This window comes from Rhineura floridana, chromosome 3 (genome assembly GCF_030035675.1).
Source record: "Rhineura floridana isolate rRhiFlo1 chromosome 3, rRhiFlo1.hap2, whole genome shotgun sequence".
Taxonomy (NCBI): Eukaryota; Metazoa; Chordata; class Lepidosauria; order Squamata; family Rhineuridae; genus Rhineura; species Rhineura floridana.
In genome coordinates this window covers 56335309-56352367 of record NC_084482.1, presented here as the reverse complement: position 1 = coordinate 56352367, position 17059 = coordinate 56335309, and the positions used below count along the sequence as shown (strand labels likewise).

General features: G+C 40.4%; 1 protein-coding gene across 10 annotated transcripts in view; it reads left to right on the top strand.

The window, feature by feature from the left end:
• Positions 1–17059, top strand: part of CCDC57 (coiled-coil domain containing 57) — a 95054-nt gene that overhangs the window by 76510 nt on the left and 1485 nt on the right. For 8 of the 10 annotated variants that reach the window (XM_061615970.1, XM_061615971.1, XM_061615969.1 and 5 more), the window contains one exon: positions 3567–3780. The exons of 1 other annotated variant lie outside the window; for it this stretch is intronic. In XM_061615970.1, the coding sequence (XP_061471954.1) occupies positions 3567–3780 (214 nt within the window). The remainder of the gene's footprint in view (positions 1–3566; positions 3781–17059) is intronic. One more of the 10 variants, XR_009761291.1, reaches the window with a different exon arrangement.

Genomic DNA, 17059 nt, shown 5'->3' with positions numbered 1-17059 from the left:
AGGGAAGCCATTGGGCAGCAAGGTGGGCGGTACACCAAAAGGATTCCCAGCCTGTCCCTCTGGCCCAACACAAGGTGCAAACACTCCAGGCCAGTAACTGAATGAACATGGTGCTTGGTGAGTGAGACGGAACTCTTATAGACGACAGCAACCCCACCTCCCCGACCCTCAGATCTACCATGATGCTGAACCAAGTACCCCGGTGGGCAGAGCTGAGAGAGACCAACTCCTCCCTGCTCACCCACCCAGGTCTCGGTTATACATGCCAGATCGGCTGCCTCATCCACTATCAAATCGTGGACGAGGGAGGTTTTATTATATACCGATCTGGCATTTAATAACAGCAACTGGAGATCTGAGAGTTGGCTGATAGGACTACCAACGACCTTGCGGGTGTGGGAAGGACCGGAACAAGGCACAGCCACAACATGTCTGGACCGCGTTCCCCTTACCTGGCACGTCCTTCTCACAGCGCCATACCTTCCTTTGCCCGTCACTACGGCAATTGGGGCCCCCTCAAGTCTCCCCGCCTGATGGATAAAACTCTCTCCGAAGCACATAATACAACTAAAATATACAACAATTAAACGTATAAAAACAGCTATATATACAGCCATATATGTAGAGCTGTTTGACCCCTGGCTCAGCTGACTAGAGGCAAACCACCCCAAAGAACAGAGGGCTTCATGTGTGCACATGTTTTAATTTTTAAGTTTTGTATCCTGGACTTCCCAGGAGGATCGCTCCGCCTGTGCTTGCCTCTAGATGAGCTCTCGTCTCAGAGGAAGCTTTTTCAGTTTTAAAACCAGTCAGAAGTGTTTTTTTGACTGGGAAATTTTTCTCCCAGGCAAGGGAGAAACTTAGAGATTACCCACAGAAGTTCCGTGGTGTTTGTTGGACTGGAATTCATTGGAATCGCCTATGAAGGATGGTAGCCAACAGCGTCGGACGGAGCCAGGGATTACAAACAGGCTCTAACTGATTAAGCGAGACGGAAATTAACAGGCAAGCATCCTCCTGTCTATTATCATCATTTTGTTATCGTTACTGCAAAAGAGATTTGTCAAAGAGTCAGCAACAAAGAAGCCCTGGTGAGTTATAACTTTCTCTTTTACATACGGAATTAAGGAGGAAGAAAATCGAAATAGCCTATGTTTGTTTTTTATTGCAAAAAGCTGGCATGGAATTGAGCATTTTAAAGATATAAACGGATGAGAGGCATCTGATTTGAAGAGAAAATTTGATTTATCTGATATTTGAGTATTATATGTCTGGGACTATTTTTTCTGGTCTACTTTTTTTTTTTGGCGAATCTGCTTATTCCTTATGCCACTAATCATTTGGACGCTGTGAACTAAATTTGTTTTGGACATATAAGAGATAAGGCAGTTCGTGCTGTCTAGAGGGTGATGTCATCTGGCTTGGAAGATTAACTCATTTGTGACTGGAAAAAGAAATAAACTGTTCTTTGCTTGAGAATAGTGACTATATTGGAATTGAAGGGGTTTTGTTCTTTTGGTTTTAAGAATGACAATCAAGAAGGTGACTGAGACCCTGGATGTTCAGGAAGGGGTTCTCTCTCTAAATATGTTTCAGAAAATAATGAATGAGATTAAGCTAACGAAACAAGAGCTGGGACAGAACAGACAAGAGATGAAAATTGGATTTGGCAAAATGAGACAGGAGCTGAAAGAAATTCAGGATTCTATAACTGGACAAGAAAAAGAAGGTGAAAGAAAGATCAAAGGGAAGGTTCAAGCCCTGGAGATTGGAATAGATTTATCAAATATGGACCTGGAAAAAGATTTGGATTTTATGGTTGTGATGGATCCTAAAGACAAATATTACTGTTTGGAATTCAGCGCTGCCCCTGAAGGAATTGGTGAAGAGATTAGAGATAAAGATATCAACGACTCGAAAAAATTCCTGGATTGGAAGGATTTGATGGAACTTGAAATAGAGAAAGTTTATAGAATAAATTCCAGATATGTGACAATGGAAAAACTCTCAAGAGATGTGTTAGTGCATTCTGTAAAAAAGAGGAACAGAGATACAACTTTACAACAACATTTCAGTAATAGATTCAGAATTGATGGCAAGAAAATATCTGTGATGAAAGAAATCCCTATTAGACTCTTATTATATGACTATGGCAGCAAGACCAAGATTATTGGGTGTGCAAAGATGGAAGATGGAATCAATACTGATAATGGGAGAATGGGAGAAGAGCTATTGAAATTACTGGACTTAGTAGACCTGAAGAGATGGATTAATTGACATGTCTATTTGGAGAAAAATTGATGGATATATATCTCAAGGATTAGAAACTTCTCTTTGACTTTTTGTGGAAAGAATAAAATGATGTTAATGAGATTTGATACCAATTAAGATAACCACTGGAGGAAGGTGTTTGTATAATTTTATTAAGAGACAGGTTTGTTATATATTATAGACTTATAGCTAATCTACGACAAATCGGAAGTCAATAGTTTTTATTGTAATAGTTATTAATTTGTTTTGTTTGTTTTTGAAAATTTGAATAAAAATTAATGATAAAAAAAAAGTTTTGTATCCTGCCTTTTGGCCCTTACAAGGGCCCTCATGACAGCTTACACTTAAAATAAAAAAGAAATAATAATTCCAATTTAAAAAAATTGAAAAGACCAATGAAACAAGGAGTCAGCACACTAAACCAGAAACAACACAACAGGAGAAAAGATCGGCATAAACTGAAATGCCTGGTGAAATAAAATGCCTTAACAATGAGTCCAAACATTGTAAAAAAAGGAGCCAATCAAGCCTCTCTGGGGAGGGACTTCCACAATCCAAATGCCACATCTGAAAAGGCCTGCTTCCATGTCCCCACCAACTATGCCTCCAAAGGGGGGGGCAGAGCTTGGAAAAGTTACTTTTTTGAACTACAACTCCCATCAGCCCTAGGCAACATGGCCACTGGATTAGGCTGATGGGAGCTGTAGTTCAAAAAAGTAACTTTTCCAAGCTCGGGGGGGGGGGAAATAAAGAGCAGGGCCTCAGATGTTGAACAGTGAGTGGGCAAATGCACGTGGGATGAAGCAATCCTTCAGAGTGGTACCGTTTCATAGTTTGGGTTTGGGCTTCTGGCACATTTGTCAAAAGGTTTGGTCATACTGCCCTAGTCTTATCTGTCTTTTTCTCCTTTTCCTGGGCGATTCAGGAACTCATCATTTGTAACATTTATTGTTCAGTAGAAGACTAGATAAGATGTTGGTATGCCCTTGTATTAAAAGGGAAAAGTCTGCTTAGAATTCAAGTAAGTCCTAGGCACTATTGGTTTGCATGTTAGGTGCGCTTGCATATGTGGATCTGTGTAGTAGCATGATTGCAACAATAGGCCCAGGTCAGTGTAAACATTAGTCAGCATGCTCCTATGCTAGTATGTTAAAGTTACTAGGAGCTGGAATATGCATAAAGGAAACACTGAGCCACATAGGCCTGCCCCTGGCTTTTGACATCTCCAGCCCATTTCCAGATGTCATTGATCCCAAATGTTGGACAGTACTGAGGGCATATTGTCATTTCCTCAGGTTCAGTTGGAATCATTTGTTAGAAATTGTACTGCAGATTCCCCAAGGCATGAACCACACCAGTCTCAACTGCTCAGAGAAGAAAGTCCCAGCCAACATCAGCAAGGCCTGTTGTCATCATCTAGTACACATGGCTCCCTGGAGGAAATATGTCAAATTCTAGAGATGGGATCAAGCCCTTCTATTCTGAGCTCCCAGAGCAACAATGATCAAGGTAAGCATGATAGGGAAAGAAGTGACTATTAATTTCTTCATTAGTGTGAGATACTAATGCCTTGACACATTGTGCCACTGTACCTTGAAATGCCTCTGCCTTACTTGTGGTGCAATCCACAATGTACCTGCCCCACTTTTGAACTGAGTGATGAATGCTTATGTGCCCTAATAATCATGCCCTAATAATCAAGAGAGCTCTAAATAAACTATAATGTGAAGCCAAGGTTTATTCTTGGCTTCCCAATGGTTTATTATTATTGTTGTTGTTATTATGTGCCTTCAAGTCGATTATGACTTATGGCAGCCCTATGAATCAGTGACCTCCAAGAGCATCTGTCATGAACCACCAGATCTTGTAAGTTCAGGTCTGTGGCTTCCTTTATGGAATCAATCCATCTCTTGATTGGCCTTCCTCTGTTTCTACTTCCTTCTGTTTTTCCCAGCATTATTGTCCTTTCTAGTGAATCATGTCTTCTCATGATGTGTCCAAAGTATGATAACCTCAGTTTCATCATTTTAGCTTCTGAATGAATAATTCTTTATTGCTTGTAGCCATCGGCCATCGCAATCTAATGCAAATACTAATACAGATACAAATACTAATGTATATACAAACACACATATCAGAATTAAAAAGAGTTCACAATCTACAATTGGGTTAAAAATGATAAAAAGCCTAAATACAAGATTGCTCCTGGCTCGCCGTCAGTTGTTTTTGATGTCTGGCTCTAATTTTCGCGGCAGCCAGAGCAAAATTTGCCACCTGAAAGGTCAGATAAATATCACTCCCTGCTAGCAGGATTGTTCCAAAGGCTGTCTATTTAACAAGGAATGGGAAAGAGGACATAGGTATTTGAGCCTCGGAGCGTTATAAAGAGGACATCTCAACAGGTAGTGAACAATGTCTTCGACTTCGCCTGATTTACAAATACACAAACGAAGATGGTTTGGCATTTTTATGTATCTCCCATTGATCATGGCCGATGGCATTGATTGAAAATGTAGGGCCGTAAATGATTTCCTCACTAGCTTCTAGTGATAGTTCTTATTTGTCTTTTTCGCGGTCCATGGTATCCGCAAAGCTCTCCTCCAACACCACATTTCAAATGAGTGGATTTTTCTCTTATCCGCTTTTTTCACTGTCCAACTTTCACATCCATACATAGAGATGGGGAATACCATGGTCTGAATGATCCTGACTTTAGTGTTCAGTGATACATTTTGCATTTGAGGACCTTTTCTAGTTCTCTCATAGCTGTCCTCCCCAGCCCTAGCGTTCTTCTGATTTCTTGACTATTGTCTCCATTTTGGTTAATGACTGTGCCAAGGTAATTCTTGACAAGTTCAATGTCCTCATTGTCAGCTTTAAAGCTACTTAAATTTTCTGTTGTCATTACTTTAGTCTTTTTGACATTCAGCTGTAGTTCTGCTTTTGTGCTTTCCTCTTTAATTTTCATCAGCATTCGTTTCAAATCATTACGGTTTCTGCTAGTAGCATGATATCATCTGCGTATCTTAAATTATTGATATTTCTCCCTCCAATTTTAACACCTCCTTCATCTTGGTCCAATCCCGCTTATTATTATTATTAAACAAACCACAAACCCCACTTTTGATACAACACTAAGCCAGGGAATGTTGGCCTTGTTACTCTAGCTGGGGTAGGAGCAATCTCCACATTCATGGTAAGCCATTAGCTATAGTTTACCATGATGTGCAGGCACAGACATTGCTCAAGTCTGCAGTCCTAAACATACCTATTAAAATTCCATTGAACTCAGCTGAACTTACTCTGACCATGCATGTTTGGGTTTGGGGTATTAGGCCAAGAGCTCTGTCTATTTATTTCTGTGTGCAGACTCTTTGTAGTGGAAAACTGCAGGAGAGGATAGCCCATACCTCTGTAGAGATTCCCTAAAGTATGCAAAACAAAAAACGGGTCCCCAGGAGCCCTCCTAGGAACCCACAGTGGGCAAGGAATGCAGAAGCGTTCTCTATCATGCCAGTACAGAATATTGCAATCAGCAGAGGGCACCACAGGCACATGTCCTTTGTGAGAGGGCTGTGATTGTGAGGGGAATGTTTGTATACAGCTTCAAAAAAAGGCTGCCACATAGTTGTGGAAAGGATCATGAGGGGGAAGGAAATTGGGCTTTGAATTTTAATAGGTCCCTACTAGACATCTTTTAACTGTTGATTGTGTTCCCCCCCCTTCTGCTTCACATGCCTTTAATCTGGGTGTGATTTTGGCACTTTTGCTGCTCTTTCAAAATGGAGTTGCTTGCTATAGATTTATTAACATTTCTAAACAAGTTCTTTTCTAATAGAAAATACTGCTAAAACTATTGTTCATTCTCTTATCTAGACTTGATTACTACCATGCCCTTTCTGTTGGTCTTCCTTTATCCCATCTAAAATAACTGGTATCTTTTCTTAACTCTTCATCTCATCTCACCTCATCTTTCTTTTTGCTTCTGCAGTATTAGACTGTATTGCTTGTTTTTAATGTCCTTGCAGGAATGTTTGTGTGTTTAAATGAATCCCACCACACGGTTTTACAAATTGAACAATCCTCTCCAGGAGCATGATACTAATATTTGTCAAGGGCTTTAAAAATTTAACATGTATTCACTAATAGGCAAAAACCTTGCAGTTTAAGAATGTCCCTACAGCCAACAGATATTTGTATCAAACTTTAAAAAGCAGGGAAATTGGGCAGCTATAGTGAATGCACCAGGGGAGCAGGAGACCTGAACTCCTCTCTGAGATATTGTACTGCCCTACAAATTGGTCAAAAGGTAAACACCATTTGGGTTGGTCTGTCTCAGTCCAATCCACTTCCTGTGTAGCTTGGAAGAACTCTCGTGGCTGTATAATAATAGAGATACATAATTGCTATGTCCTTGTATAGCAGTACATCTGTATGCTGTGGCAGCAAGGGATCCCCACAGCATAGAATTGCAGGTGTGCTATTGGTAGTGACTCATGTGCTGCATCAAAATTCTTTGGTAGACTGAGACATGGCAGAGATACTGCAGGTCAAGAACCTGTTGATAAAACGAGAACTCTGTTTGCACATGCAGATGTCACAGCAGCTTTCCTAATGTTTCATGCTCTCAACTGGTGAAATTCAACTGGCAGCTTACAAGGACACCAATTTCCTAATCTAGTGTTGAAAACTTCAAATCAAAATGGGAATGCTGGCTCTCAGTATTGCAGATGCAAGTCTACTGCAATAGGACAATAATTGCTACTACAAATAGTGAAAATAGTTTGCTTAATCTGACGCATAAAGATTGATTTTGAGAAAAGTTACCTTGAAAACCTTTTGGGCCTCAGTTTAAGTAAATATTATAGGGGCAAGTTTTTTGTAATAGCTATTGTTTTACTAAGTCCTTCGGAATAAGTAATTGATGTGTGTACTTCAAGCCTTTAATATGTACCCCTCCAGCATCTCAGGTGAAAATAAATACAATCTTGTGCACCCCTCCAACATCTCAGGTGAAAATAAGTACAATCTTGTGTACTTGTTACATCCCTATTTTCATGCAAAGGATGACTGAGCCCAATTATACATTGCTAAAGATATTTGCTGCATTAGCTATGCAGTATTCATTTACTCAGAAACAGCCTGTCCTGCACTGATTTAAAAGCAAAGAGGATGTTGTGCTTTCTGTTTAATTTACATTAGAAACACAGAACTTGCATCCTTCCCTTCGTCTAAATACTCTAGGGTAGGTTACACAGTAGTGTAGTGGCAAATTCAGAAGTACAAGGTCCCTTTATGTTAGTCACAGCCATGCCCCCTCCCCTTTTTTTGTTGCAGGGTTGAGAATAAGATCCTTGTTAATACCTTCTCCCACAATAATGATATCCCTAGGAGCCAATAAACATAAAAGAGGAGAATGTTAGCTACTGAATAGAGTCTTCTTAGTGACTGACACAGCTCCTTTCGCTCTGATTGGTTCAAACTAGCAGGAAAGACAAGGAAGCATGTTAGAATACTTCTCAGTGCCTAACACACTCCCATTTCATGCTGATTGGCTTATATGATGTTGGAGACATTGGAACTCTGCTCCCAAAAAATTAAAGGATCTGAGATCTCCCAAGAACCCGGATGACTACACCACTCGGGTTACTCCAATAAATTGGTCTACAATATAGTTCAAAATGGACTTCACTAGTTGTAGCATGTAAAATAACAGGCCGTGTGCTATATGGAGCCTTAGAACCAGACTGCACATTCTTAAAAAAGCATATTTAAACTGGCCACTTTAATTTTGAAGAAGAAAAAAGCAACTACAGAACTCTAATCTCAAAAGTGCCCCCTATCCAGAATAATCTGATGGTATTTGTCTGCTATTTGTCTCTCAAGGTACTGCTTGTTGTAAAATTTATTTATTTATTTATTTATTAGATTTATTAGTCGCCCATCTGGCTGGTTGTCCAGCCACTCTGGGCGACGTACAGAATAAAAACATATAATTATATTAGAACATTAAAAATCTCAACAACAATAATAAAACCTAATCCACCCCAAAATCCTGTCCGAAGAGCCAGGTCTTCAAGGCCCGGCGGAAGCTCATCACAGAGGGCGCATGGCAGAGATAATTTGGGAGGGAATTCCATAGAGTGGGGGCCACAATGGAAAAAGCCCTCCCCCTAGTCCTCACCAGTCTAGCTGTTTTAACTGGTGGGATGAAGAAAAGGTCTTTTGAGGCTGATCTTGTTGAGCGGCATTGCTGATGATGCTGGAGGTGCTCTTTCAGATAGCACCTTTTAAGCAAAAAGCAGCCTAATGGTTTTTTTGGCAGAAAACTGGCCCTGATGCATATTGGGAGCACATTCCTGATTGCGGACTCTGGCTGTTTTTTCTTCAAAATAAAACTGATGCATTTAAACACACTTTTAAAAAAGGTATGAATAACACATCCCTTAGTGATCATGTATGTGTATTTTCATGTATGTGCAATAGAGAGATTTCTCCCTTGTCTGCTATTTAATATTCGGCCACCTAGGGAGAAGGCTGAAACCTAACCAACGGCAACTCTAGTAACCAACATTACAAAAAAAATAAAGTCATTCCCAAAATCTTATCAAAAGGCAAAATGGGCATCAAACAGGAACTAGGGATATGCATCTGAAACTTGGGACTATCACTGTTCTTTAAGAAGATATAAAGGAGTTTGCATGTCCACTGCACTGTGACATTGCTTATAGTTAATGCTGCTTATTTGTCTAGTTTATCCTTCAAGTGTTTTTGTTTTCAGAAGAAAAGTAAATAATTTCTATTTTTTGACACACCAATAAAGGTAGCTGAAAATACAGTTTTCTATCTTTAATAAGTATAAATGTTGTATCCTGGTTAAGCAGCAACCCTTTTCATAGAATCATAGAATAGTAGAAATGGAAGGGAGCTATAAAGCCATTGAGTCCAACCCCCCGCTCAGTGCAGGAATTCAATTTAAAGCATACCCAACAGGTGTCTGTCCAGCTGTGTCTTGAATGCCTCCAGCGTTGTAGAGCTCACTACCTTTCTAGGTAATTGGTTCTATTGTTGTACCACTCTAACAATGAGCAAGTTTTTTTCCTGATGTTCAGCTGAAATCTGGCTTCCTGTAACTTGAGCACATTATTCTGTGTCCTGCACTCTGGGATGATTGAGAAGAGATCCTGGCCCTCCTCTGTGGGACAACCTTTCAAGTACTTGAAGAGTGCTATCATATCTCCCCTCAGTCTTTTCTTCTCAAGGCTAAACATGCAAAGTTCTTTCAGTCTTTTCTCATAGGGCTTTGTTTCCAGTCCCCTGATCATCCTTGTTGCCCTCCTCTGAACCTGTTCCAGTTTGTCTGCATCCTTTGTAAAGTGCAGTGTCCAGAACTGGATGCAGTACTCGAGATGAAACCTAACCAGTGCCGAGTAGAGGGGAACTAGTACTTCTTGCGATTGGAAATGATACCTCTGTTAATGCAGCCTAAAATGGCATTTGCCGTTTTTGCAGTCCACACTTGTTGGCTTATGTTCAGCTTGTGAAAAACAAAAATTCCAAGATCTTTCTCACATGTCGTATTGCTGAGCTGAGTATCCCCCAACTTATAACTGTGCATTTGGCTTGTTTTTCCTGGTGTAGAACTTTGCACTTACCGCTGTTAAATTTAATTCTGTTGTATTCAGCCCAATGCTCCAGCCTATCAAGATCATTTTGAATTTTGTTTCTGTCTTCTAGGGTGTTAGCTATCCCTCCCAATTTTGTACCATCTGCAAATTTGATAAGCATTTCCTGTAGCTCCTCATCCAAGTCATTAATAAAATGTTGAAGAGCACTCATTCATCTTCTGTGAATACAGCTGCAAATTTTAGGCAACTTTTAAGTTTGATCTTGCTGGGAATTTGCAACTTTGCAAGTTGTTTAGACCTTATGTTTGAAAGATATCGGTAGACCACTAGAAAAGCAGCAATGTGGTTCTAACTTTTCAGAATATAATCCAGCCCTAGCTTTAGTCAAGTAAACTGGGGGCATGTTCTACAGGTGCCTTTTATCCTGCTCCTGATTTGGAAGCATTAACTTTCTGCACTACACTTGTGTGCTCACTATCTAAATAAAATCACAAACACCATGAAATTATTTACTGCTCAGACTTTTGAGTCTCTGACTGTTATGCAAACTATCCTAATCTACCATACCTAGACCTACTGAATTTGCATGAACTGGGAAGCCCTCCTATCTACACAGCTATGATTTTGTTTCTCGGTATTGTTACTTAGAGGACAAGCCTCAAAACCTATCATATCTGACAATCTGGTGTGATCATCAAACACTGGAAAAGAGCAAATATGGTCACCATAGGGACAGTCACTGCCTCTCAGCCTCAGAGGAAGGCAATAGTAAACCCCCTCTGAATACCACTTACCATGAAAACCCTATTCATAGGGTTGCCATAAGTCAAAATTGACTTGAAGGCAATCCATTTCATTTTCATCTTTTAAAGGGGAAGAAAATATACCTAGATATATTAGATACCTACTTAGATACAATAAATTAAACGTCTACTTCTGGGAGGATATTAAACAAACATTAAAATAATTTTGCATGAATTGGTAAACAAACTACCAATCAACATCATTTTATTAATATCAAATTGTGTGAAACAAGTCTGGTTTTGTTTTTAAATCACACTTGGATAGTCATTCTTTCTGTTGAAACCAGAGGTTTAGGTGATGAAACCTTCTCCCTTATATTCCCTCTCATTCTTTGACTAACACCTTCCTGACCAGTACATTTGTGCACCAAGTTTATACAATGGATTCATATAACAATGTAATTATTGATGGCTGTCCTATTAATTATGGAATTTCCTCTGTCTGAAGACTCTCACGGTAACTCCACACATTACAATTACTGTGAGAAACATTAATGTTACATTGTACCAAATCCAAAATGTGTGGATAGCGCACTAGAATGTAAATATATTTTTAAACATGTGTATGCACATTGTGGAAGCTTCTGTATACCACTGTTACAAAACACATACATTTTGGGGGGTGGACATCCATATGTCACATGTTTGCTGCAGTGGTAAAATTTGCTTTGATTTTGTGGGTAGACTCTTGATCTATGGCATGACCTATGGCACAGTGGTAGGTTTCTTGGGGTTGGGGAAGCGACTGGCAGACTCCCGTGCATAGGAAATAGAGTATAGCTGGATCCAGTTTTGCAGCTCACAGCATATGAAGTGCAACAGTTTGCAAAATGAAACTGTAATGTAAAAACTCTCTGTCATTTATTTATTAAATTTATATCCCACCCTTCTTCCCAAAGGAGCTCCCAGCAGCAATCATGTTGGTTTTAAATATCTCTTAGAGAGCCAGTGTGGTGTAGAGGTTAAGGTACTGGACTACTACCTGGGAGACCAGGGTTCGAATCCCCACACAGCCATGAAGCTCACTGGGTGACCTTGGGCCAGTCACTGCCTCTTAACCTCAGAGGAAGGCAATGGTAAACCCCCTCTGAATACCACTTACCATTAAAACCCTATTCATAGGGTCGCCATAAGTCGGAATTAACTTGAAGGCAGTCCATTAAACATGTGTTGGAAGGAGTGTACTTGTCAGAAGTTTACTTTAAGAAATAATCAGCATATTGTTCACCATGTTGGGCCTGACTGCAATATAATCTTTAAAAAATCACAATCACACTACAGTAAAACAAAGTTTAAATCAGGGGCCGCCAATGTTTTTGGACCAGGGGGCACATTTCAAATATTGAAAGAGTGCTGAAGGTACCAGTCACAAAATGGCTGTCGTGGGGGCACAGCATTTCCAGATAATAACTTCTAGAGAGCACCTGATCTCAGACAAACCAACCACAGGAAAGATGCATCCTAGTTGCTAGGTAAAAGGAAGGGCAAACTACAGAGATTCCAAAGACTACTAGAAAATAAGACAGAAGCAAGAAAAGTGCACTAAAGAAGAGGAGAAAATATAAGCTGTTTAGGACCTCGGGGATCCCTATTGCCCGGTGTCTAATCAACTCACTTATCAATCACAGCTTTTACTTTATTCATTGGCTAAAAACAGTGATAGACGGGAGCATCTAGGCTCATTACACAGAAATGAGGACCTGCACGTTTTGTTCCATAACTTTCTAGGAGGGCTAGAGACTTACTTTTTTAAAACATGAAAGTTCAGAGTGTAGAGCTCCTACATGGGGGGACCAATAAAGGCCTTCATGGGTGCCGTGACACCTGTGGGCACCGGGTTAGTGACTCCTGATTTAAATAGACAGAAAAGCCTAGCTTGGCAAAAAAAAACCTGTAGTAAACAGTCAGCAGGGAAATATATGTATGAAGTACTCTTATTATGTTATATAAGTATTATATCTGAATTTCTCAAAACTGCCTGTAATAAATATTGCAGAAAACAAGCTGCTAAACACAAACAGGGTGCCAAATTACTAACCTGATATCCAAGTCCTGTTCCTAGCAGAGAAGCCTTAAGAATGCTTTAAACTCAGGTGGTGGAATGGTAGTTAAAACCAGTGGAGGCTGGTGGCTCCGATGTGAGGTGGGCAGTGAATTTGCTCCAGGTTTTAGTCTGAACTTTGAAGAAGCTATCCAAGGTGCTGAAACTGAAAGCACCTTGGATAGCTCCTTGAAAGTTCAGGCTAAAACCTGAAATGGATTCACTGCCCCACTGACATCAGAGCCACCAGCCTCCACTGATTACAGCTGCCTTAAGCAATGAAGAAGAACAGCACAAGGAAAAAATAGAAAGCAGAGTGAGGGAAAAGAGAGAAACGTTGGTTTCTTGCTTTAATATTAGTATTTTCACAATGGGAGGGAACAGCACCACTGACAAAAGTGATGTGTCGGCCCAAGTCTACCCTGGAAAAGTAGTGAGTAGGTTTGATCTACCTGAAATCAACAGCTGGTTTGTGTAAGTGAGGCCTTTAATCTGCTCCAGTGAGTTAGAGCATTGTGACCAGAGATGACTAGAGACTGAAACGGTTTGAAGAATTTATTAACAATTCAGAGCAGAAAACTAGTGAATTAATTTTCATTTTTGAAAAATGTGAATGTAATCCACAAAGGAAAATCAAAAGCACATCATACATAAAGTAATCTTAGGAGAGAAAAAATAAAAGGAACAGTATATGTGGGGGGAAAGTTAGGATACACTGGCCTGGTTCGCACATCACAGGAAGGCAAAGTATGGCTTACCATGATTGCCTGAATATGTTGGCTCCTGCAGAAGAGCTTGCACCCACTTTGATCCTCCCAGGGCTTTTCAGATCAGCATCAGACAGCAGCTAAGCCAAGCTTTGGCTTAGCGTGTTGTCTAAATCTGGGACTGTGGGTAAGGACTCTCCTCTTTAACCATGACTGGTAGCCCTAGGACAAACCGTTGCTATAGACCATCGTTAAAAAAGAGGGACTGTAACTTCAATCCTTGGTTCGACATGCTAAACCAAACCTTGGCTTAGCTGCTCTGCCACTCTAATATAAAAATCTCAGGGAGGAGCAAAGCAGATGTGATCTCTTCCTCAGGAGCCACCACATACATACTAAGCCATGGTTTGGTTTAGTGTGACATGTGGACATGGCCACTGATTACATGGGAAATGAATTTTGAAACAATCTGTACTAAACCATTAGGTTAACTGGCTATTACATGCAGGAATTACCACCACTTAACAATTAATAACAACTTAACCGTTAATACAAACCTAATTGGCCCACCTAAACCCTACCCATCACCATTACAGTTGAAGCTCACTACATTCCTAGCTGTACAGCAGTTTGGTCTAAAGATTAAGGAAGAGAGACTTACAGCTGCCTATCCCAAGCAGAAGAGACAGGCTTTTGTAGGCTCAGGTGAAAGTTAATAGAAACCAATCCGGTGCCCAGGGTAGAAGATCCGGGGAAAATTAATCCAGGTGGAAATTTAGGAAAATGTTTCAAAATAATGAGTCTCACAAGGGAATAAATAAACTAAAATAGGAGAAAGGAAAGAAAACCTATGAAAAACTAAGTCTATTCAAAGCTGTCCATTGGCCAATGTTGATCGGAATGTTGGAAAAGCTAGCTGTGTATAACAATCCAAACTGTTAACAATCCAAAACAGAATAAGCTCCCTCTGTGTTAAAATCACAAGTAACAGTTCTGATATGGGAAAATAAAATTCCAAAAATAGTTACAAAGATTAGTAAGAGCTGTACAAAAAGTCTGCGGAAAACAGCACAGAAAAAGTTAAGCCAGTGTGAAATTGTTACAAGCAGCCAGAATGAAATCTAAAAGCAAAGTTTGTGTGGGGGTGTGTGTATAAGTGAGAGTGAGAAGAAATGTAATCTCTCTGCTTCCAATGCCCCCAAACGTTTTTCTGCTCTCTCGTTGGTTCCTTCTCTCCCACCTCGCCTATTTCACTCACAACTGAAGTTTGGTTCTGTATTGTTAAATGGCAGGTCAGAAGGAAAAAGTATCACATCACTTTACTCCCCTTATGTGATCCCAGGGTCTGGACTTATCAGTGTACACTCTGGGTCCAGAGCTACTGGAAGTATCCAACTTCATATCTTATTCACACTCTGGTTATTGTGGCACAACTTGGCCAAGACCTAGTCACCTAGTTATCTCTCTTTCCCTTCATTTCGGAATCCACAGATCCAGACCAGGCTGAGAAAAATCTCTTCCCTCACTTGTAACAGGAAACAGCCTGTTGTTGAGCCACCGTTCTGAACCAAATATTTCATCCATATTATAGCTCTTGTCTAATTCCCCTGAATCTCCCCTCCCCGTAATAGGAACGGAGCAACTGTTTGCTGAAGAAAACATCAGTACAACACCAAATTTCCCACAGCAGTCATAACTTGGAGAGCTGCCTTGTGTTCTGAAAGACCATCTTGTTTGCTTCAACAGCTAGAGTTTAGCTGAGTGATGATTGGGTTTTAGTTGGTGTGATTATAGCTGTGAAGCAAAGAGCCCATTTAAGTACTTCAAAGGGATTTTCCCCATGTATTTCTCACTGTTGCTGGCCCTGCATTGACACTAATTTTGATAGTCTCCTGAGTTTGAAAAGTGGCTTACAGAGCTGCTGTTAGAAGTGTTGTGCTGTGTGTAATTTGTGTGCTTAATTTAGTTTAAAGCAACACCACAGCAGCAGAGTAACAGCAGATGTTGAAATGCGAGTGTGCCAGCGTTTACCTAAGAAAGCAGGCTTTTACCCTGCATCAGGATCACTGAGACTGGAGACTTAGTAAAATAAGAAAAGCTACTTTATTTATAGAAATACATAGTAGATAGAAAGGCAAACCTAGTTCTAACTAAGTTGAAGGTGTAACACCCAGGTGCGGGAGTTAGCCCCATGCTAGGAGAGAGACCAGAGACAAAGGGATGTCTCCTCTCTCCCGGACAGTCAGAGAAGGAAGGAGTGGGAACGGGCGGAAGGAGGAGGGGCCGGTAAGCTTCCCTAAAGATGTCACAGTCTAGCGACAGAAGGAAGTCAGTCAGAGCATCACAGGTAAAGGTAAACAAGCCTATCCATCTGGAGGACCCTAGCTCTATCTCCTTTCTGGAGCATAAACAAAAGAACAAAACAGGAGTTGCTCTTGCCCCACTTCCAACAAGAAGAAGGAAAAAAAGGCTACGGAGTCCTTTTGCCCATCTGAAGCTTACTGTGTAACTCTGTTTTCGCACATCATGGTAAACCATAAGTGCTCCTCCTCTGCTCCTGCTTGTGCTCAGACGGGAGAAACAAACCAGTGGCTGGCTTTGTGTTATGTATGATCAGCAGTCATAATTTGTTTCTCCCAAACAAGCCAACTAAGTAAGAGCCTCATCCGTTGCCCCACCCATTTTTGCCTCAGGCCCCACCCACCCCTGGCATGTAGCCCCTGAAAAGATGTCCATGAGAGGTCTTTGTCGTGTCCTCCTATATGCTTTTTGCCGAGTTCTACCTTATCCCTATTAGATAACTTGGAATGTGTTACAATTCCTATCCCAGTGGAATGAAGCACCCCAAACCAGATATTTTCCAGCTGCTGTTCTGCCTTGGTTGTCAGAATATGGTTTACCTTATCTTAACTTCAGTGCAAATGCTAGCGAAGGGGGAGAATGTAGATTTCTATGGTTTGTGGTCAGAGTTCCAGTCCTTGTGGAATTATAGCTTCATATAAAAAGCTGCCAAAGGGTAGAAAAATAGGGGATAGTCAGAACTGCAATAGAAATTGTGCTGCAATATTTGAACTTGGGTGATGAAAAAAGAACCATTTTTATTACAGGTCAGTATTATTGGCCCAGTTGTCTGGACTGGAATTGGGCTCTTATTGGGTCATATGTTATCCTTCACTTCTGCTTCTGGGACAAAGTTTCAACACTTTTTCCATCATGTGTGTAAAGAACCAGACAATGAGAGGGCAAAGTAGAATATTAACCAATAGAGAGATGTGAACTCCTTTCTGGCTCTACACATGCAATTTTTGTTCTGTGTTATGTAAGACTTTTCATCTTTTTAAGTGCTTTACAAACATTAACTTACTCTGATGTAATTTTCTATATTTGACAATTCCTAGCATCAAATACAAGCTGGTAAGTCAGGGAGTGAATGATTTTGATTATGGGAATAGCCTTAGCAGAACTGGACTGAGTCAATTTGTCACACAAATTATGGGCTTTTGGGAAATACAGTGTACATAATCAAAATGTCCATCCAGTCAGTTATGTTTGAGTACTTGCATTTCTGCCTAGCTAAAGACAAAACCCGAAGTTTCAAAAAGCATATCA